At 43.6% G+C, this 23,944-nt stretch overlaps 1 protein-coding gene across 1 annotated transcript in view; it reads left to right on the forward strand.

Annotated features, from left to right (window-relative positions):
* KIAA1210 (KIAA1210 ortholog) overlaps positions 1–20,466 on the forward strand; it is a 57,739-nt gene extending 37,273 nt beyond the window's left edge. Inside the window, exons 7-13 of the mRNA XM_064482810.1 lie at positions 7,910–8,104; positions 10,483–10,591; positions 12,246–13,056; positions 13,258–15,989; positions 16,997–17,160; positions 18,583–18,688; positions 20,112–20,466. Coding sequence (XP_064338880.1) covers positions 7,910–8,104; positions 10,483–10,591; positions 12,246–13,056; positions 13,258–15,989; positions 16,997–17,160; positions 18,583–18,688; positions 20,112–20,284 — 4,290 coding nt within the window. The 3' untranslated portion in view covers positions 20,285–20,466. The remainder of the gene's footprint in view (positions 1–7,909; positions 8,105–10,482; positions 10,592–12,245; positions 13,057–13,257; positions 15,990–16,996; positions 17,161–18,582; positions 18,689–20,111) is intronic.
* Positions 20,467–23,944: the final 3,478 nt, after the last annotated feature.

The raw sequence follows: 23,944 nt of genomic DNA on the forward strand, positions 1-23,944 counted from the left end.
CAGCCCTTTCAGTTCTGATTTTAGTAGTTTGTGTCTTATTTTTCTTAGTCAATCTAGCTAAAGATATGTCAACTTTGTTTTACTTTTCAAAGAACCAACTTTTGGTTTCACTGATTTTTTTCTATCGTTCTTCTATTCCCTATTTCATTATCTCTGTTTAATCTTTATTATTTCCTTCCTTTTGCTAGCTTTGGGTTTAGTTTTCTCTTGGGAGTTTGAGATTTACAGATACTAACTACTATATATAAAATAGATAAACAGGTTTACACTGTATAGCACAGGGAACTATATTCAGTATCTTGTAGTAACTTATGGTTAAAAAGAATATGAAAATGAATATATGTATGTTCCTATATGACTGAAGTATTGTGCTGTATACCAGAAATTGACACAACATTGTAAACTGACTATACTTCAATAAAAAAAAATTTTTTTAAGTGGAGAGTTAGGTTATTGATTTGAGAACTTCTTTTGTAGCATAGGCATATACAGCTATAAATTTCTGAGGATTGCTTTTGCTGTATTACATAAATTTTGTTATGTTGTATTGTAGTTTCATTCATGTTAAAGTATTTTATAATTTTCCTTTCGATTTCTTCTTTGACCCATTCGTTGTTTAAGTGTATGTTGTTTAATTTCCACCTATTTGTGAATTTTCTAGTCTTCCTTCTGTTATTGATTTCTAGTTTCATTCTGCTGTGGTCAGAGAAGATACTTTGCATGATTTCAATTTTTTAAAATTTATTAAGACTTATTTTGTGGTCTAGCATATGGTCTATCCAGGAGAATGTTCCATGTGTATTTCAGAAGAATATGTATTATGCTCTTGTTGGATGGAATGTTCTGTTTATATCTGTTAGATTTACTTGGTTTATAGTATTGTTTCAAGTCCTCTATTTCTTTATTGATCTTCTGTCTAGTTGTTTATTCATTATTGAAAATGGGATACTGAAATCTCTATTATTCTAGAACTATTTCTCCCTTCACTTCCAACAGAGTGGGTCTGTTGTTTGGTGTGTATGTTTATGATTATTCTATTTTCTAGATGGATTTTATCAATGTATAATGTCCATCTTTGCCTTCTGTAACAATTTTGACTTAAAGTCTGTTTTGTTTGATATTAATATAGCTACTCTGGCTCTCTTTTGGTTATGTTTTGCTTGGAATCCCTTTAATCATTCTTTTTCTTTCAACTTACCTGCGTCTTTGGATCTAAAGTGAGTCTCTTGTAGATAGCATATAAATGGATCATGTTTTTTAAATCCATCTTGTCAGTTTCTGCCTTTTGATTGGAGAGTGTAATTCATTTACTTCCGTAGTAATTACTAATAAGGAAGAACCTATACCATTTTGCTTTTTTTTCCTATATATCTTACATCTTTTTTGTACTTCAGTTCCTCTATTACTACCTTATTTTGGATTTAATTATTTTTTAGTGTACTGTTTTTATTCCCTTCTCATTTCCTTCTCTATATAGTTAAAAATTATTTCCTTAGCGGTCACTTTGAGGATTACAATTAAAAAAAATTAGATAACATTTTAATACATGTAATTTTCTCTTTCCATTAATTTGAGTAGGCTAACTATGTATTTTATAGGTTAATGAATAGTGTTAAATTATTTATAGTCAACATTTCCTAACATTAATCTAAACATTTGTCCTGCTTGAATGGAATAAATTCTCTGTTAGTAAATTCAAAAATTGAGATAAGTTTCTATAGGTTAAATGTTAGGCTTGCAGGCAGAAAGTCTAATCTTTGGTGGTGTAGTCGAACCCTTACCATCCCCAGGTATGAGAGTTTCTTAGCTATTTCTGCCAAGCTTCCTGGTTTATTAGTTCACTGGGGTGAACACAAGCAGGGGAGAGGGAAGGGGGCAGCAACAGCAGCAGTAGCATCCCAAGAAGCAGCTGTAGTCACCATCCCAACCAGATGTGCTGACCTGGGTGCTAATCTGAGCTTCTTATAAATTATGACCCCTAACTCTTATATTCCCGAAGGCCTCCCCACAAACCCAGCTCCTGCTGCCTTCTCACTAAGCATCAACTAGGGAACTAGACAGAAACCAAATCAAACAGAGAAGTCAGACTAAAAGATGACTAAATCTCTACCATACAGAGAAGTCTTTCCAAGTTCTCTGTTTTATTCTTTCATCTCTGAGCCACTGCCCACTGCTGGCAGCAGGGGAGTACACATGTCATCTCTCAAGGGCCTGGTAGACCTTTAACCTTAGGCTTACTTTCACCTCCAAATCTCCTGGGGCAGGATGGGAAGGACTGCCTTAAGCCCTTGCTGTCTCAGCCTATTTCTTCCATATTTCCTTGGGTGAAGAGTTGGGTGCCCTGTCTCTTTTAGTTCTAGTTAGCAAAGCTTGCTGTTTCATCCCTGAGTAACCTTCCTCTTTGGGCCTCACAGCCCTCTGACTCTGTTCAGTGGCTTCAGCTCTCTGAGTATAGGTGAGACAGGCAGTGAAGATGAATATCTCTATATAGCATATGCGACATAATGAGCCACTGTGACTCTCTGCTTGACTTCAGCTTTCACCACGCAAAGACACAAGCCCAAGGCTCCTCCAGCAGGCAGTCTGACTTAGCAGGGCCTGACTAATTCACCCCAGCGACCATCTCTAGCCCATCCTTGGACCAGAGGATCTTTTTGCTTAGCACTTTCCTGACCCCTGCCAACTTCTCAACCTGGCTCATCTTCATCAGTGAATCAACTTCATATTCCCCAATGAGTCTGTAGAATATTTTCACTCAATATTGCTTTTCATGGAGAAAAATAATTGTATGGAAAAATAGTCATGCATATATAACCCAATCAGCTTTCTCTCTTGAGAAAGGGCTATATCAGCTGTTTAGGTGCTTAAAGTTTAAGCTGATTAAACATCTGGGCTTTAGTTCTATTGCAGGATAGATGTTGCCATTTAACATGGTAAGAGTTAAATAGCTGCCAGTTGTTCCATTGTATTGGTTAATAAAGAGTTAACTTAGATTGCTGCAAGGTTGCCTCCTTATCATGCGTCTTGCATTACCCATGATGGCTTACTTCATAATTCACCATTATTATTTACAAATAGGTCTCTGAAGTTCAGAGAGATATTTTTGAAAATCCTCTGATACATCAAAGGAGAGCATAATGCCCTTCTCCCCACTGTTGCACTGAAATTTGTAGCTTACAGAGTGATTTTGCATATATAAAGGTACATTTGATTCTCTCAATAACTCTGTAAGTTAGACAGGGAAGATACTATTATTCCCATTTTGGATGGAAAAAACTGAAGTTTAGAGAGGTGAAATGACCCGGCCAAGGCCCCACAGCCAATCAAAGATAGAGCTGAGACCCAAACCCAGGATTCCTCCCCAAATCCATACCACCTTTCACCAAACCATGCGGACTTTAGCAGCTCTCTGAATGTATACAACCAATGCCCAGCAATAGCAACAGCAGCTAAAACTTACAGAGACTTTCTTACATGAAAGGCACTCCCCATATTTCATTTCATTTCATTTTTAAAACTGCACACTAAAGTGTATATTACTATTATCCCTATCTTATAGACACAGAAACTGAGGCTCAGAGAGGTTAGGTAATTTGTCCCAGGTCAAACAAACAAACAAAAATGCCATGGCTAGGACCTCAAATCCAGGCCTATTCAATTCCACAGCTCATGTTCTTATTCTCTATATTACTTAAGAAATTGGGGAGATTGTAATGAGGGGGTCATAGGGAATATGTGAAATTCTACCTCTTACAACTTTCAGGATGGCAGAACAGTAGTCACAACAGCTTTTATGAAACAACGATTCTGAGTGAAGCAGCAGCTGCACAGGAATTCTCAGGAATGGGAGAAATAAGCCACTTTGACACACTCAGGAAATTAAAGTCCTAACAGCCAATATTGCGTCTCATATCCTGTGCCAGTACTTCTTGATAGAGAAGCCTCCTACTAAGAACCACTTTTCCTACCAAGAGCTGCTGCTTTCTCTGCAAATGTTGCAAAGACTACTTGCCTTGGGAGCTTTTGGCTGAATGACTCACACAGAACCTAGCTCTCTAGCATCCCAGTGTCAAAACCTCCCAGTTTCAAAGTGAGTTTTTTTCCCCCAAGGTGACAGCTTTTCAGGCTAAAGTCTTGATAAAATCTGGGCCTAAAGAGCCACCAGGTAATACCGAGACATAACAATTGGCGTTCTCTTTTGTTCCAAGGAGCAGCCAAACTGCTCTCCAACACCACTCAAGTGTTTCTCATCAACAGTTAAAAAGAAAAAGTGAAAACCCTGACACCATACAGCAGACAAAGAAGCTATCAAAAGGATGACCAAACAATGCATTTTTCACTGAGCTATTTTGTACTGGGTCTAGAAACTTGACAGAAAGGTGAAAAGGAGCTAAAATGTGTTTTAATTGTCCAAAGAGCAACCTTTCTCCCATTAACAGCAAAAGACTATCCAACACCCCTCCCAACCAGTGCTGAAGGATTCCTTCCCCTGGCCCGAGGCCCGGCCCAGGTTCCTTCCCCAGGAAGATTCTGGGTTAGTAGGCGCTAGGCCTGGCACATCTCCCATATGTTGAGGCAAAAGGAGCTCATTTCACTCCAGCTGTTAATCAGAAGCTCTCTGTGCTACCCCCACTTGAAAACACAGGAGAGGGAATGAAACCATCTTGGCCTTCCTGAATAACTTGCACATTGGGTACTGAGAGGGTATGTTGGCTCTCAGAGTGCAGGGTGGGAGGAGTGGGGTTGCAGGAGGGGAGGGAAAGGAAAAGGAGAGAAAGGAGTCCCATTTCCTGCTTTTGCTTTTCTTTTGGAAACCTGCCAGGAAGGTTTTTGGTTTGCTTTTCCTGTGTAGCTCATAAAATCCTGTGGTTGGCTCCAGTGGTAGCTTTTCTAGGTTTCTCCTGACCAATATGGCTGTGGGAAAAGGTAGAGCCTAAGAAGGAACCCCACTTCCCAGAGGGAGCCCAGATATTGCTGGCTCCTGTTCTGAGGCAACTGATGTGGTTATTTAGGAACTTACTATGCTTCTGCTTGAAAATAGGAGCCTTTCTCTTCATGCTGGAGGACTAGGCAGTGTTTCACAACCCTGGCCCCCAGAAGACTCACTTGGAGAGCCTGTTGAGCCTTGTCTAAGGCCCCTTTCCTGACAGTCTTGATGTGTCTTTAAATGTGCTTTTTCAACACTCACTCCAGGTGATTCTGATGCTAGGGGTAGGGGTTCCCAGACCATACTCTGAGAAACACTGCCCAACATTCCAGAGAGTTTATTTGAATAGTTTATTTAATTCACTGGTGAGTTTAAGGGAAGTTGTAAAATATATACATACTCTATATCCAGACGACATCCTCTAAACCCAACAGCAGAGACCCTCTTAGGGCTGTTTTGAATCACACACCTGAGCTTGAGTGCCATAGTCAGGTGGGGATAATGCTTGATGGCTTTGCAATCTCATTTTTAGTCCAGGTTTGAGATAGCTGTGGGCCTGTGTTTAGATCTAATGTCCAGAGATTCCTTAATGAGAGTCAATCAAGCATAGGGAGAGTAGTGGCCATTATTAAGTTTGATGGACTCCTTGCTTAGGCTGTGACTGGGAACAGATAAGCTCTCTCCTGCACACACTCACTCTTGAAATTGCCAGAACTTTGCTGAAACTGATTTCTCTGAATGGGTTTTACTAAATAATGCTTTTTTCTATAGTGATTTTGCCACAAGGTTTGGGATGACAACTGAATTGAAAGTGTTTCTTTACTAAAGGTGTATTTACTTGCTAAATAGGCATCATAGGTTAGTTTTCAGGCAAAGCAGGTTGCATGGTATCCTTTTAGAGTTTCTAGATCCACAGACCTTCTAGACTTTTTCCACTTACCTTTGGTTGGAGCTAGTGAGGCCTCAGAAAGAATAACTAAAATGATACAGAGAACAGAGGAGCTTTCTCTGATGACTTCTCAGAAAGCAATATCTGGTAGGAGCTCTTAACATGATTAATCCACCAGTTCAACAAACATTTATTGAGCAACTACTATGTTCCAAGCACAGTTCTAGGTGTTAGGAATACAGTAGTAAATAAAACAGATGAAAACTCTTCTTCATGGAGTTTATATTTGTAGTAGGAGCTGTGAGATGGACAACAGACAAGATAAATAAGCAAAATATACCGTATGTTAGACAGTGATCAAAAGTACCAAGGAGAAAAACCCAGCACAAGCACATGGGGATTATGCAGTGTCAGGGTAGAAGGCTAAGATTTCAAATAGGTTGTGTCACTGTGAAGGTGGCTTTTGTATCAAGACCCCAAGGAAGTGAGGGAGCTAGCCACATGGAAATGGGGGAAGAGCATGGCCAGCAGAGGGGACAGCAAGTGCAAATGCCTTGAAGGAAGAGCATGCATAGGATGTTTGAGGAACAGCAAACCAGCAGTGGTTTGGGAACAGAAAGTGGTAAGAGACATGGCCGGAGAGGCAGTGCGGAGACAGACCGTGTGAAGTTAGTGGGAGCATAGATGCGGCCATCCAGTCTCAAAAGACCAGAACTATATATAAGACCACACCGAAGCATAAAAAAATTTCAGAACAATAAAACAAGAGACATTACTCTGTATACTGAGTATCATAATTCCAAGAGATAACACAAGCTAAATATAAAGTATCAGGAAGAGGTGTTGTATACATTCCTGGATGACAGTTGCATAAAGAAGTTAGGAAAGGCTTGGGACCACTCCAGTTTTGTGTGATTGACCCCACAAAAGATAACTGTAGCATTCCACTCCCTTTCCTAGAATCAACAACAGAATGGTGGGTTGGATGTATCATCAGCCTGACCCACTAGTTGTGTTAAGTCCCCAGGCATTGGAATCACAGGCCATAAAAGAATCATATTTGGAGCCAAGATAGTAGCTAAGGTTATCACTGGATCAACATACAATGGTGGTGGGGAAATGTGAAGGGATGTGAAAGCTGAAAATACCAAAGGGGTCCCTGGTGCTGTGTCAAGCTGGTTTGGAAAGAACTAGTGAGCAAACACACATGGAAACTGTCTACCTGCTAAACTGCATCATTTGCCACCGGTGTCCAGGAGAGAGATGGCTCATTGCCTGGCCTTCAAAGGGGCTTCTGCTAACACAAATACCCGGAACTTCTTAGGAGGGAGAGGTGCTCTGGAGTGTCTCTTTGAGGTGTGGAAAACACTGTGTCAAGAAGCCCAAGGGAGACCATTTTGAAGCTCCTACAGAGGAAGCCAGCTAGGAGCCCCAGGACCAGATAGTTTGGAAAGGTGGAGGCCAGTCGTAATGGGGACAAGGTGACAGGCTTCATTCCCACCCTGTTGGTGGTGAGAGCATTCCTCCAGGTGCTTCCATCAGCCTTGCACCCATGAACAGTAAACAGAAGCAAAGGTCTGCTAGAAAGTGTGCTGTCTCTGCAAATGCAGCTTTCAGACAAGCCCTCTTCCAACCTGGTTTTCTTGTCTCCACCAGGCACTCCTGTGGAGAAATCCCAGAACCCTGATGGTTTTACTGACATAGACTGTGCCTCTCACCCCAGTCAGCCCCTTCTGTTAATAAAAGGGGGGTACAGGACAAAAGAACATGCAAACTCTTTGACCTTGTAAACTCTACGAAATGGTTGGGTTCCTGTCCTGAGGATGAAGGGAAGCTCCTGAATGCTTGGTAAGCCAGGGAGCAACCTGAACTTCTTGTTTCTCATTTTCATCTGCAAGGGAACCAGCAGAAAGTGCGCACCTTGCCTCTAATGAGCCTACTGACCAGAAGTGTGAGTGCAGCTGTAGGCAAAAGGGACAGTAATTCAGGAAGGAGTTCTCTAGGAATTCTTCTTCAGCCAGAGGAATTTCTAACTTTTGAGACCAATGCCAGCATACAGAGCTGACTCCCTTCTTTTCTCCTACTCTTTCCAGAGATCCTTTCGGCCCTCACCTGGACCTGTTCACTCACAGTCCTTGAACACGATTGCCAGGCTCCCCTCTTCCAGCAGCACCCGGGTGCCTGTTGGTTTCAGCACCCCAGCCAACACCCAAGGCTGTTTGGATTCTTCGGCTGCTCGACACAAGATGGCTTTAAACCCCCGGAAACAAAAGAAGAAGAGCTTTCAGGTGACTATAAGTCCTCCAAGAGGCCTGGGGATAAACTCCTATATAAGAAAAGAAGAGTTCCAACCTTTGCAGACTGCTCCTAGGGATGTGGTATGGTTTGGGGGATCCAGACCCTAAGTAGGGCTGGTAAAGTCAAGGGTGCTGTCCCAGGCTTGACACCTTCAGAGAGGTGAGCAAACTTGCATCTAGTGAGTGGGATGTAGTATCCAGGTGGAACTTCCATAAAAGGGACTGAAGAAATGAGAAACAGTGACCTAACCCCCCAAGAAACTGCTTATTGGCTTAGCATCTGGGAATTCACTCAGCCCTCTTTGTAGAAGATATCCAATCATAGTCCAGATTAGCATTCTTTTAATTATTAATCAGATAAGACCCATGAGATACAAATTGTAGCACTCCCACTTATTTGGAGGTCAGGCTTCCAGCAACTCCAAGCATTCAGAGATCCAAAGTCTCTCGGAGTCATGTAGATGTCACAAAGTTCTGTCACATGACTTTCTAGCACACTTAGGTGAGCCAGTTATGTTTAAAACGTGGCCACAGATCAGACTGCGATCTGATAGCAAAGAGAAGTGATGGTTGATAGGGGAGAGAAATGACAGAAACAATCTGGGGCCACTTAGTATGGGGAGCATGAACCTTGCTGACCTCAGTAAGTCCCTCAGGGCCACACTGCATCATTGTCCAATGTAATAGGTCATGTTCATTATTCATCCAAATCATCAAGAAAAGTTGAACGAGATTCGCCAATCTCTGTTTAGGAAGATAGGGGAGTAATGTCTTTGGAAAAGATTTTTACTGAAAGCTGAGAATTCAAAGATACTGGTATTTAAAAGATGTGTCAGCGAGCTAGAAGATTCACTTCGGTCCAAACAATTCCTCCGTGAGTCTGGGCCATAGTAAAGGGCTGTAAATCAGAGCTAGAAGAGATGAAAAGTTTTTGTAGTTACAAGCATTTTACAGGGAAGGATATTAAAGCACAAATAGTTGCCGAATTTCAGAAACTCTGGTAGTGGCAGAGCTTGGACCAGAACCCAGTCTTCCGACTTCCAGCCCAGGACTCTTCAGGCCACCATGTTGCCCTGAGCTTAGACATCACAATTTGGCTTTAGAAAGAGAACAAAGTACACACTGAAAGAACAATTGACAGGGTGGCAGGCCTAGGAGGGCCTTCTGGTGGCCCTGAGAGAATCTCCTTGGTTCAGTGTCAAGCAGAGGGTGATCAATTACTATGTGCTAGACCGTGTAAATGCATTATCACCTGGACACCTCGCCACAAATGTGGGACGCAGGGAATGTTGGTGAAGGGAAACTTAGTGTGACCCTTCTGACTTTCTTCCTTCTGCACAGCCTAATTGAGGAAAGGCCTGGGTAGCACTCTCTAACAAGGCTGAGACATCTACTTCTTCCTTGTGACTCTCTCCCTGACACATGGATGAATATGAGTCTAGGATCATTTATGACCCAGAGGCTGCTGCCACTTGCTTCCTGCTTTGGAATTTCTTAGGTCTGCAAGTCCCCCGGAGGTTTCTCCTTATCCCTAATTTATAGACATGGACAGAAAGATTTAGAGAATAACTTGTGCAACATCACACAGAGAGTAAATGATGGAGCAGAGATCTGATCCCACGTCTCTCTGCCCTCATTCACTCAAAAGTAAATAATTTTGAGCTGAGTCTGTTTACACAGGCACTTCGTGTGGGAACCTAAAGAGTTGCATGTCTGTCTTTAGATGCATATCATAAAGACTTACACGAAGCAAATTCTGGACCCTGTTCAGTGTAGTGCTCCTCTGACATTTCCACAGCTGCACTGTCATTATCTGAAAACCTTGATTATACTAAGCCAATTTTAACCCCTTCAGTGTAAGGGCTGAACCCTTCATCTTTTTCTCTCTTCTTTCTCAACCAAACCCCAATCTTTTTTCTCCTTTTGAGCTAGAAAGACATAATTCATGCTTTCACTCTGAAAAGAAGCCTATCAGGATTTGAATGTGGTTCCCAGGACTGGTGAAGCAAACTTGGGAATTCCAGTGTTGACAAGAGTACGATTGTTGTCAGACCCAACAACCCCATTTTCATATGTATGGCTTTGCAGTGTGGGTCAGTGGTTTCCAGGGTGTTTTTGAGAGTTCCCTGCAGTGTATCACTCAGAGATCAGAAATGTCACATCTAGTGAACCACTTCCAATAGGAAAATGATCACCAGGGTCTGGATACCATTGGAAATAATTTCCATCATTAACAGTGTTGTTATGCTCCCAACAGAGCCATTTGGATAGCAAGGACTTTTCCCCTGATGCTTTTTCCTTTGGCAGCTATACAGGGGTTGAGGAAGAGCACTTCAGTCTGATTCAAGCTCTTTCTTTCCCTCTCTTAGGTGAAACCAAAGCAAGAGGAGTCAAGCCTTCCACTGGTTTCTGAAGAAGAGAAGAGTACAACCAGACCAAAAGAAGCTGACCAAAGGAGGCCGAAAAGAGACAGTGCAGGTTGGAACATCTTCACCCTCACCCAGAAACATGTACTACAAGCTTAGTGCCACAGTTCCATGTAACAGGGGCTATATACAGAGAATTGCCCAGGCCTGCTGTCCTTGGTCCTCAGAGGGCTTTCAATTTAAGATACATACTAATAAGGTCCAAGTTTCTCCATCTAAACTGCCCAATTAATACAGTTGCCATTTGTGTGAGATTTAGGTAAAGGGTCATACCTGGATTCCTATTTTATCTAAATGAATTTCCAACCAGAGAGGTGATTTATGGTTATTTGTTTGTAAGTTTGTTTAATCCTAAGTCTAACGTACCTGCTGAGTTCCTCAGTGAGCCCAGGTGTCTGAGTGCAGCCAGTGATTTCCTCTTCAGCATCCCCCCTCAGCAACAAAACCAGACAATAAAAACAGAATTGGCGAAAAAAAAAATCCTGGTTTTTTAAAGTTGCTTTTCTCTTCCAGTAGAGAAAAAAGGTCTTCTGTTAACAGTGAGACCAGTTCCCATATCCATGGGCAGAGAGGGCTTGGGCAGCTGCAGACAGATGTCCTTGGCAGCCAACACCCCAAACAACAAATACCACTGGAGTGAAAAGTCTGTGTGTTTGTGTGTGTGTTTACGTGGATGTTGGCTCCAGTTGATGGCAACCGAATTTTGAGCAATACTTGATCAAACAAGATTCCTGTTCTACAAATTAAGTCAAACAGTTATTTCATATTTTTGCCGCAAAGGATTTCACACGTGGGTTCAAAGACAGGATAGCCCTGAAGACATTCTCCTATCAAAACTAATAAAACCATGAAACTCTTCTGCGTAACAACAAAAAGAAAGAAATTAAATGAGTAATTTCTTTTACTTTCTTTTTACCCTTTTTTCATATTTATTTTTAATAGCATTCCCTTTTACACACAGAGATTAAAACATTCATTGTCTGTGGGGTCAGATACTTTTGTTTTCCATATAATGGAAGTGGTTTGGAATGAACCTCCAGGTTCGGTGCTATTTGCTGGATGTGAAACCACTAGATGGAGCTAAGGATCAGTTGATGATGAGGGAGAGGAGGAAGTGAGGGCCCTCCCACCTGGGGATCAAACTTGGGTTCCTTAGTAAAAGTGCTAGAGAGGAGAGGAGCAAAGTGTAGAACTGCTGCCTTGTGCTTGATCTGAAGCCTGTGGACCAATGCACTCTTCCAAGATTGCTTTGCATGCATTTTACATCAGATTACTTTGCTACAAGAGAGTTGAAAGCAGAAGAAATGAAGGGCCATAATCCCACCTCCCATAACCCCTGTTGACTACTAAGTAGAAAGTAAAAGTTCCCTTCGCCCTGCCCCAGTTTCCTAAAAGGTAATCATTGTTACAAGTTCAAAAAATGGCCTTTTGAAGTGTCTCACACCTAATGGTGGAACAGACTGTTGATATAGTGGTGATGGGCCAACCTTGGAATCAGTTCATAAAACAGGATTTCACTTTGATTTAAAAATTTCCAACTGCAGAAGGCTAATAGTGACCAAGTTGCTCTCTGTCTTCAGAATAGCTACTTCTTTGTACTAGGGAATTCAATGGCAAGTAGGTACCTAGCGGGCCAGGGCAGAGTATTCTTATTTTAGGAAATCAAAAGGACACACTTTCCCTTTCCTTATTTCTATTTGGTACAGGTCCCTCAAGCCAGAAACAGAGCAACAGAGCTGAGATTTATGAAAAGAAGACAACAGATCAGGCTGCAAACAAAGATGCCGCTGGGAGTCAGAGCTACCAACTTTCCCCAGTATACGGAAGGCGACGTGGAAGAAGAGGATTAAGTACTTTGGGGACGAATGAGCGTGGATCCAGAAGAAGAAGCTTTAAACAATCCAGTAGAGCCCTTGGCCTAGGTGACAGAGCTGGGTCCCCACCTGCTGATAAGACCTCCAGGGACAGCCCTTTCTGGCATCTGCCCTTGGAGAAGCAAGTTGTAGAGCAACGCACAACTCCACAAACAGAAAGTGCCGCGCCGCTGGAGCTATTTTCAGATAAAAACGACGTGGGAAGTAGAAATGCCGGTGTAGACTTTGATGCCAGAAAAGCATCAGCATCACAGTCAATACCTGAAGACCTGCAAGAGTCCATGGTCACTGGTCTCTCACCATACCATGAAGATGGGGCTGCTGGAGCCAAGAAGACGGAAGCCAGAGCTGCTCTCTCACCAGTGGTAGAAAACCTTTCCACAACCCAAGATGTCATTTTCTCAGTGCCAGTGAAGGATCAGGTGTTTATGGACCCTTCTGACATCCAGTCAGAAGAGGAAGGAGCTTCCAGCTTTGATCGGAAGAGTGTCCGATTTAAAGTGAAGTCAGCTCAAAATCCCTGCAGAGAAAAGCCTCCTGGCAATGTTCTCCAGGCCTTCACAGCCAGCGTTTCAGGTACAGTGAGTGCTTTGGCAGACAGAGGCTCTTCTGCAGAGGGGAAGCCTCCCAGAAGCTTTTCCCGGTCCTTAGGGAAGCCGAGGCCTGAAGCAGTCGCCTCAGGTTCAGAGAGTACTTCCGAGGCAGGGAGTGGTGCTGAGCAGCGGCGGGCGCGCGGATACTCTTCCCAGCCCTCGGGGAAGTCCAAAAAGGGACAAGAAGTCTCCCCAGAATCAGAAAGCTCAGCTGTGGAGCTGAGCGGTGCTGAGCAGCGGCGGGCTCCCAGGTATTCTTCCCGGTCCTTGGGGAAGCCCGAAGCTGAAGCTGGCTTCTCTGATTCAGAGAGCGCTTCGGAGGAGGGGAGTGGTTCTGCGCAGCGGCCGGCTCCCAGACACTCTTCCCCGTCCTTGAGGAAGTCCAAAGGTGGCCAAGAAGTCTTCGCAGAATCAAGTTTTGTCGAGCACATGAGCAGTTCTGATGAGCAGCTGGCTCCCAGGTGCGCTCCCCAGGCTTTGGGGGAGTCTGAGGATGACCCCTCCACAGGATCAAGTAGCTATGTTGAAAAGTACAACAGTGCTGAGGACTGGAGCAGCTCTGAGGAAGATCTGCCTCCCAGATGCCCTTCCCAGGCCTTGGGGAGGCCCAAAGACCAAGAAGAAGTCTCCTCGGTTTCAAAGAATGCACCTGAAGTGTCGGGTGTTTCTGTGGAGCAGATGCCTCCCAGGCGCCCATTCCAGTCCTGGGTGAGCCCTAAATTACAGCAACAAGCCTCTGCGGGTCCAAAGAGCGCTGCCGGGGAGTGGGACATTTCTGTGGAGCCGCTGCCTCCCAGAGTGCCTTCCAAGCGCCTGATGAGGCTGAAAGTTGAGCAACCGGTCTCTGCAGGTCCAGAAGTTACTACTAGTGAAAGGATCACTTCCGTGGAGCTGCTGCCTTCAAGACATCCTTCTCATCCCCCAACGAAACCAATAGCTGAGCAAGACATCTCTGCCTGTCCAGAGAGCACAGCTGTGGAGGGGAACATGTCTAGGGAGCTGCTGCCTCCCAGACGTCCCTCCCAGGCTCTGGTGAGACCAGTCGTGGAGCACCAATTCTCCTCGGGTGCGGAAAGTGCCATGGTTGAGAAGAGCATTTCTATGGAGCTGCTGCTTCCCAGACATCATTCTCAGCCCCTGATGAGACCTCTAGCCCAGCAACACGTCTCTGCAGGTCCAGAGAGTGCTGTGGCAGAAGGGAGCATTTCTAGGGAGCCTCTGCCTTCTAAAGTTCTTGCCCAGCCCTTGATGAATGCTAAAGCTGAACACAATGTATTTTCAGATTTGGAGGGTGTTTCTGCTGAGCAGATTATTCCGGTGGAGACACTGCTCCCCAAATATTCTCCCCAGTCCTTGACAAATCCTCAAGCCCAGAAAATCTTCTCAGAGAACACTGCTGTAGAGGAGGGCATGTTCGGGGAGCTGCTGCCTCCCAGACACAGCTTCCAGCAGTCCTGGGTGAGCCCCAAATTTGAGCAACAAGCCTCTGCGGGTCCAGAGAGCGCTGCCATGGAGTGGGGCATTTCTGTGGAGCCACTGCCTCCCAGAGTCCCTTCCCAGCCCCTGGCGAGGCCAGTAGTCAAACAAGCAATCTCTGCAGGTCCAGAGAGTGTTCCTTCTACCGAGCTGCCGCTTGCCAAACATTCCTGGTCCATTGTGAGGCGTAAAGTCCGGCAGATGTCAAGTTTGGAGAGCGCTGCTGTCGAGGTGGGCATTTCTGGGAGGCCACTGCCCCCTAGACATCCTGCCCAGGTGGCAAAAAAGTCTAAAATTCAGGAAATGTCCTCACGTCTAGAGAGCAGTACTGGTGAAGAAGACACATCTAAGAAAATGGTGCTTTCCAAGCGTCCCTCCCAGTCGTTTGTCAAGTTTATGGCCCAGCAAATCTTTTCAGAGAGTCCTGCTGTTGAGGAGGGAAATTATGTGGATCCTCTGTTTTCAAATCCACCTTCCAAATCTATGTTGAGGCCAAAAGTCGAGCACCAAGTTTTCTCAGGCTGGGAGAGTGCTGATACCGAGGGAGGCAGTTCTTCCAAGCTGCTGCCTATGAAAAGCCCTCTGGAGGGCTTGAGGAGGCCAGAAGGCTCGCAAGAGGTTTTTGCCCATTCAGAGAGTGGTCATGTGAAGTGGAGCAGTTCTAAGGACCAGCAGCCTCCCAGACACCTTGCCCCGGCTTTGGGGAAGCTGGAGTACCAGCAAGAAATCTCCTCGGCATCTGAGCGCTCTCGTGGAGAATGGAGGAGTTCCGAAGAGCAGCTGCCTTGCAGACGCCCCTTCCAAGCTGAAGATGAGGCTGAATTTCAGCCACAGACTTTCTCGACAGGCCCAGTGAGTGCACCTGCGGAGGGAAGAGGTTCGGAGGAGCGCCTGCCTCCCAGACACACCTTTCAGGCTCTTGCAGACCCTGAGTATCAGCAACAGGTTTATTCAAGTTCTGTGAGTGCTGCTGCTGAGGAAACCATTTCTGAGAGCAAGCCTAGCTGCTGGTCCCTACCGAGGGACCCCACTTCTCCAAACAAAACCAAGAAACGCAGCCAAAGCTCCGAAAACCTCATTAAGAACACCCCGACTCCTGCTACCAAACCTGTGAAGTTCACCGTCACTCCTGCCTGGCAAGCATCCATTTCTGAAGGCACTTATTCTAAGGAGGAAGCTCTTGGGAGTGGTGCTCAAAATAACAGCCATTCAAATTCACCCACCAATGGGGCTGACGTTGAAAATCTTTTTGGAGTCCGACTGAGAAGAACCTCTTCCTCACAAAAGGGTAAGAGTGGGAAACAAGATTTTACCAAGCATCCTTCACACTCCTTGGGCCCAATTTCATCTTCCATAGGTAGAGGACAGCAAATCAGAAGAAGGGCTTCCACAGGGCTCCTGGGCAGCGCACAGAGCCTCCCCACAGCATCTAACTTTGCAGAGAGGCTACAGAGGAGGCCCAAATCTGAAAGCATGGGCAAGAAGCAACCTGCTTACAGGACCCCAGGTGAGACTTTATCTTTCCAGATGGCAAACAGGTACCAAGTGGTGGGAAGAACTGGAAAACAAAGTCTTGACTAGGAGGAAGTCTGCTCTAGCTTTGCTTGCTCAGTTGTTGCTTTGATAAGGCTGACTTGTGGACTTAGGGGCAGAATCATGCCCCATTCTAGATTAATGGATTTGGAGATGGTTCATTTTGAGTCCTCTGTTCCTCAAGGTGCTCCCCTCTGGACATTTGTCCACATTCTGTAATAGACACGTGACCATCTCCCCATCCCCCAATCTCTGTACACCTTACATGTAGATGGGATTTTATGCTTTTCTCAAAATACGTTTCTTTACATATCTTAGGTGCCCCTCAACACCGTGTGTATTTTTAAAACCAACTCATTAATAAGCACTATGTTCAGGCTCTCAGCTTGAAATCTTAATTTATTGTAAATGTTTTGTACTTCCACAGCTTCTTCACTCACCTGAAATGTCTAAGAATCCAGAGCTAGGTGATATTTTGAGCATTTATCTCTCTCAAAGCCTTTGTACCTTCAGGCTCACCATCACATAGTCTTGTACACACCTATAACCACACCCATGTAACCACACACTTGCATTAGGGACCATGAGGTAACAAATACAGTAAGATTTTCCTTGGAGTTAAGAGAAATGACATCAGTGAATTCAGCGTCTGGCCTCGTAGGAATTTTCCCAGCGCATCTAGCAACCGCTGTCCTACCCTGAACTGGAGATAGGAAGAGGGATGGACAAGGGAGGGAAAGGGACCAGTAAGAGGACGGTTTGCAAACTTTGAAGTACAGCTTCTTATCTACTCAAGGAACTCCTGCCTTGCCAAATTGTAGGGAGGGTACAAAAGAAGGAGGCCCTTCTCTATGTGTTATATGTTTATTTTCATTTGGCAATTAACAAGGGTCCCATTTGGGACCTTATTGTGGGTAGGCCCCAGTCAGTCTCAAGACCCTGCCTGCCTCGCTTCAGTTCTAACTTTCATTCCTTTCACAGGAAAAGCTCCTGGTCAACAGTCAGATTGTGCCACCTCAGAGCCAGCTTGGATAACCATGGTGAAGCAGAAGCAGGGGAGTTTCCAGGCCAACATTCCTGCAAAAGAGCCCAAAACCAAGAATAGAGCTGGAGCCAAGCCTGAGACTAAGGAGCCTAGATATTGGGTAGGACCTGGGGCAGCCCACAAAACACTCCAAAAGGTTGCTGGAGCCAACTGACTAAGATTGTATTGGGAACTTTGCTAGAGATGCAGCTCCCCACCTCTTTGAATACGTTAATCATACATTAATCTGGGGACCCTTCAGGGGAAAAGACTTGCTTTGTACTCATAGAAATGTGCTCCGCTTTATGCACTTTAAAGGATTTGTAAAAAGTGATGAATATGAGAAGATTCTGTAAATCAAGTCCTGTCCTAAGGAATTCCATGAAATTGGTCTAGAAATAAGGAGTCATTGAAAAAAAACCCAAAGGTCACCACTGGGGTGAGAGTTGAGTAAATATCCTTACAGATATTTTATGCCTATAAATATGTACATGTATTTAAGAAAATATAAATGGAATTAAACTATACATACTATTTTTCATTTAACATTTCATTTCTGGACACACTTCCATATCAGTACATAATGGTTTACGTTTACGTAAGTAAAGGTAGTTTCATGTTTGGGTTTCCACATACTGATTTGGTTTGGTGTGGCACCCCCTATAAGTTAAGGGAAAAGCTATGTGATGAACAAGGCTAATGGTACCACGTGTGGACCAGGCATGATGGGATGATGTCTTGCTTCCAATGTCGCATTTGCAATGTCTTTGGAAGTGTCAGAATGAGAACCCTGCTTGTCAAAACTACAGAAAACTGACTCAAGAAAACATCAAATTTACGTATCAAAAGATATGTCTAAGTTCCTATACTTCTAAGTGCTTACTGAATTTGTTGTGGGATCATGTGAAAATCTAACTCTTTTCTTTAAAGATCTTTTCATTTTCATCATTAGTGTTTTTATGGGAGCAGGATCATACAGGGCAAAGTCCACCTTCATTAAAGCTTTTGTCAGGGGGACATATTTTAGGGTATATAAACTCATTGATTTAGACTAGTTGTGGAGAGGTTAATTTGAAAAGCTTAAGCTGTACAATTTTGAAAACACCTAGTTGTATCACTTTCTAATGCAAGTCAGATGTAAACAAGTTTTGTTACGTAGAAATCCATGAAAGTCATGTTAATTAACTGATAAGGTATTTGTAACCACCACATTCTGTTAGCTTGCTAAGTGCTGGTAAAGTGCTAGAGAAGAGGTTGTTGTCAAGTTAAATAATTCTCACGTTAACTTGTTTACACTATTTGTATGATTAGACAACCTTTTCTTCCAGCTCAGAAAGGTGATAAACTTGAACCAGCTTAGGTTTTGTGAACTGAAATTCTGAACCAAGGTGCTTTCTGTTTCTTTCTATCTCTCTATCTATCTCTTTCCTTTTGGTTAATGTTGAACTCATAATACCCAGGACAGGGCTTGTGATTTGAATAAGTAATTTGCTGTTTTCATGTCAGGACTTAACAACCTTTCTGTTTTCATTTTGTGTTAAAGAGAGCTGGCCTTGCAAATGAAAACCAATCAAGACGGATTTTCAGTTCCAATGTCAATAGACAGGAGAAAATGGTACGGATGAAGCTACCTACGTCTACCAAAGCAGGTAAAAAACACCCCCCACCCCCACCCCCCACCCCTCAAAATAGCCTGGGTAGAATGTTGTGAAACTTTTGCAGTTTCAAGCTCAGACAACATATGTCTCTTCCCCCAAATCAGCTTCATGTTTCTCTCATGGCTCTTCCATTAGATACAGATATCAGCTTGTTTTAGGAAAATCCGATTATTATGACTACTGTTAAGTCCAGTGTGTAACTTTCAAAGGGTCTTCCAGTCTTTACCTCATCTATGAAGCTGTATAGGCACAAAATTGTGATCACTCACTAGAACATTCTTAGGGCTGGTATTCAAGAGGAAAGAACCAAGTTACTTTTTTTTTAGTTCATAGCAAAGCAGCATTTTCTCACCTTCTACATTCCCAATGAATCTGTGGAAAATAAAGCACTGTAAAGACTCAGTGGTATTGAATTGTTTTTTTTAACTATTTAAAGGCTTGTTTCAGCCCCTCTGTATTCTGAGCAGGGGTATGAGAGGTGGGGGAATGTTGAAAGCTGAAAAAGCACTGCTGCGATAGAATAAGGTCTCATCAGTAGAGTTGTGTGCCAGAGGGATGTTTTCTCTTCCAGGAGGAGGAGCGGGTTGGGGGGAGGATGGATTTATATTGAGTCATCTTTGCCCTCTCTCTTAGTCTGCCTCATGAAGAAATTAAACTAGGAGTTTAGGAACCCACTGCGTGGCCATGAAATAGCAGCACTTGACCTGCTTATAGCTGTGAATCGTCTCATGTGCACTGTACTCCTGTCAAGTGGTTCTCAACTCTCATTGTATATTAGAATCACCTGATGAGCTTTTTTAAAATTACAGATCACCCTGGATCCATTGCTAGAGATTCTAATTCAGTTAGTTCAAGAAATAGCATGTGCATTCATATTTTTAAAGAGAACCCTAGATGATTCTAATGTGTGGCCAGGGTTGAGAATCACTGGTTGACTCTAAGCCACTAAGTCCATCAACCATAAAGCCAGATGAGGGAAGGAGTAGTTGATATAATGTTATTTAGCATAGACTTTTACTGGGTGGATCTACTGAGTCATCAGTCATTTCATACAACATCATGGATTGGCAAAACAAAACAATATTACCTTATTTAAATTGAAAAAACTGAACAGATACGTTTCCCCTCTAGACTCAATTCAGAAGTGTAAGACAATCCAATAATAATCAGCCAAAGATTGGCAGTTACAGCTGTAGGTATTTTCTCTCAGACCTTCCCATGTCCAGGTCCCTGTGGCCACAGCCGTATTGATGTTACCCCTTTCACATACCACCCTATGGCACTGCCTATGCACTGACTTTTAGAAGCCAGAGAAAACCTGAAAGGAGGAAAATTCTTATTGCATCCCATAAACATACCTCAGTATCTCTGGGGCTTCTTACTACTTGTGTGTTATTTACTGTGGTTCCAATAGGATTTGAAGATGATAAGATACTTCAAGTACATTCTATGAAGAAGGAAACCAGAAGGTCTTCCACTCTCCCAGTCACACTACAACAGCCGGTTGAGCCAGCTGAGCCAGTCTGGTTCTCCCTGGCCAAGAAGAAAGCCAAAGCATGGAGCCAGATGGCAGAAATCATTAAATAAATAGCTCCTGGGCGGAGTATCAGCATTTCAAATGATAATTGCCAATAGCTGTTATTAATGCCACATAGTGATTTATTTACTGTAACCATTTGTATTAAGCAAAGGAGCCTTAAAATGAAAATTAAAGCTAATAATTATCTGAATGAAACAAATGCCATGAATGTGTAACCTTCAGTACAGTCACTGCCAGCATCTGAAAACCAAGAATTTCTTCTGTGAAAACTATGTAAAATGTTTGCACTTCTGTCAAATTGAGAAGTCTTTAACTTTGGACAATGTGCTTTTAGAAGGGAGAAAGCTAAAACATTTTGTTGGAGCAACTAAGAGGTAGTCATTTCCCTTGATCAAGTAAATTCATTCTAATGGAAATGTCCAGATGATTTGGCCCAAGGATTGGCTTTTAGGTTCTATGAGCCTAGTTTGATGCTTCAGTTTTTTGGTTGCTGCTCCAAGCTTTGCAAAGCCCCTAAGAAGAGGTGGTAGAAGTGAAAATTCTGGGTGTCCAAGAAAATTTTTGCACAGCCAGTCCCCCAATCAGCCCACTGCCCTTTGAAACACCTTCTTTGTATCTGTGAGGGCCCCCAATGCCTACAATTTATACAGAGCTCTCTCTGCACCTGCCCTGTGTCAACCTGTCACAGGTCTGGCAGCAGTGAGCACCTTCCTATGAGGCAGACCATTCCTTGGGGATTCTCATACTCCTCTGGATGGTTAGTCCATCAGTATTTGACCTTTTGCCCCAGTGCCACTGTGACCCTCTCCAGTTGCTCAGACATGTACTGCATGCCACATATATCCTGTTTTTTAACCTAAGACCCTGTTGAAATTCAAACTTCTACAGATGCTGAAAGCTGTGCTTTCAATCAGGCAGATGGGAAGCCTTCCGCAGAGGAAGTCTGGGGCCACTGGAGAGCTGTCTTATACGCTGGCTCCAGCCTTAAGATGGAGACCTCCACATAGTCCAGTTTCTTGTCACTTTCCCTCAGCAGCCTCTGTTTCACAAGATTTTACCCCAAAGCAAGACTGCAATTCTAAAGCCATAGAACAATTAACTTTCTGCTAACTGGAAGCCCAAGGTGATTGAATCAGCCTTTCCCTGCCCTCATTCCTAGGGGCACACACCCCAAAAGTCACTAAGCTGGACAGCCCTTGCCTCCCCAGTGAACCACTCACCCCAAGTCCTTTCCCTTTGTTCCATCCCCTAGACACACCAAGCACTAAGGGAGAGCTCCCTCTGATACCTGGGCAGTACCCAGCTCATTTGCTTAGGAAACCCAGAAGTGTCCTAGTATACCTTTTACTGTGTCTGTCTCTGTCACCTTGGGGCTACTTTGCTTAAACAGAAATGCAAACCTAGATATAACTGTGCCTTTAAATTCTGAGTAGGGTGCTGCCACATGCAAAAAAAGTTCAGCGAGGCTGTGAGGTGCCAGAGCTAATTTAAATCCTCGGTGCTTGGTTTTGCTGATGATGATATAATGTGATATTGTACAATCATATGCTGGATTTTATCTTTTCTCTATACTACATTTATTTTCCCTGATACTGTATCTTTGCCTTTTTGGTAATGCTAAGATTTTGATTGTTTGGGTTTGATTTCCTTTGTATTCTCATAGTGAACAGATCATTAAAGGTAGATGCCTTTTGCCTAGGTAGTCCTGGTAAATTAGCTGTTACACCTCCGATGCCCCTTTCCTCAGAGTGGACCACTATTAGGTTATTCTCACCCTAAGAACTCTCCATTAACAATTTCCTTTCCACCGTTAACAACAAAAATCTGTTTTAAGTAAAGAGGTTAAGTTTTTTTAACGCCTAGAGGCACATTCTGACAAGTTTTCAGCTTCTTTTAGCATTCTTGATTTCTGCTATATGCAAAGCAAATAAATTCAATAAAGCCTGTTCTGTAGTCTGACTCTGTCTGTCACATGAGGAGGGAAACTGAATACAGGGTTATTGACAACTTAGACCTGAGAGTTGTCAGAAAAGCTAAATGATTTTAAGAGGTTGTGCAAGGCATAAAGGCCCCCCTTTATGGAGGTGTGCCTGACCAAGCTAACGGCCTCGAGGTGGGTATTTGTATGAGGAAGAGACGGTATTGAAGAGAAGGTTTTCACGTGTATAAATATCTGGGGAGCAAATAGATGGGTGGGAGAAAGAATGCAGATGGGGGTGAGCAGACAGGGAGGGCAAGGTGGTGGTTGTACTCCAGCCTGGCTTAGGGACTGGGTCTCAGTCTTACAGAAAGGCAGACTGGTGGTCACCAGGGAGTGGAGGGATGGGAACTGGGGAGTGACTGCTTAATGGGTATAGGATTTGGGGATGATGAAAATGTTTTGGAACTAAAGAGGTGGTGGTTGCATGAAACTGTGAATATCACTGAATTGTTCACTTTTAAATGGTTGATTTTAAGTGAACTTCACCTCAGTTAAAAAAATAATGCTAACATAAGTTAGAATATGAGATGTGCTACCATGGAATATGAGAGAAGGTATAAATGCTACCAAGAGAGCACTTAGGAAGCCTTAATTAAATGGAGAAATGAGGCTGTCTAGTGTCAAACCCCTGGGACCCCTCCCCTTCTCTGATCCTCTGATCAAATATGACTTTACCTTTTTTCCACTTTAGAGTCTAGATATTAAACTTATTCTCGCCCTTTCCTCTTTTTATTTTTTTATTTCAGACCTGCACAAAGGTATAGAGAATAATACTATCAATATCTACATACCCACCACCCAGCTTACAAAACGTAACATTCTAATACAGTTGAAGCCCACTGTGGAGCCCGCCCCAATAGGATCCCGCTCCTTCTCTTTCCCCAGGAGTAACCACCATCCTAAATGTGGTGTTTACCTTTCCATCACAGGCCTTTCTGTATGCTACATTTTTATACACTTTCACAGGCATGCCTGTCACTATATGCATCTACAATCAACGTACAGTGATTGTATTTTTCCTTAGACTTCGTGCACATGGTATCATTTTGTATCCTTCTGGAATCAGTGTCTTCCCTTATGCATTTTCTGCTGCCATCACCGTTCTTAGCCCCTCTGTGTCTCAGCCCCTGTGAGTGCTGTCTCCTCCCCAGTCCACCCTTTGCCATCCTGTTCAATTTACCTACAACAGTCCCAAGCCAGTGAGTGAAGGCTGGTCCCCCCATAGGTGAGTCTGAGCTTCTTCCCCTGTGGCTCTAAACCAGTGCTTCTCAAACCTTAGCTGCAACAGAACCCCCTGGAGGGCTTCTTAAAGCCCAGATTGCTGTGCCCCACTCCCCGAGTTTCTGATTCACAGGTCTTGGGTGGAGCCTAAGAATTCCTGGGTGATGCTGATAATGCTCTTTTGGGGACCAAACTTTGAGAACCACTGCTCCAAATCAATGTCTGGGCTCAGGCTCAGCAGCACCATCTGGCCTCCAGGCAAGCGGGGCCGTCTATGAGGTTTCCTTCAAACGCACCCAACAGTATATGAAATACACGTATCATGCAAGTCACGTGTAATTTGAAATGTTCTAGTAGCCACTTTAAAAAAGGAAAAAGAAACTGGAGAAAGTAACTTTAATATTTTGTTAACACTGTATTATTTCAACATGTAAGTAGTATTAATGCGATTTTACATTGTTTTTAACACAGAGTACATCTCAACTCAGACTAGCCACATTTCGAA

Source organism: Camelus dromedarius, chromosome X, assembly GCF_036321535.1.
Source record: "Camelus dromedarius isolate mCamDro1 chromosome X, mCamDro1.pat, whole genome shotgun sequence".
Classification (NCBI taxonomy): domain Eukaryota; kingdom Metazoa; phylum Chordata; class Mammalia; order Artiodactyla; family Camelidae; genus Camelus; species Camelus dromedarius.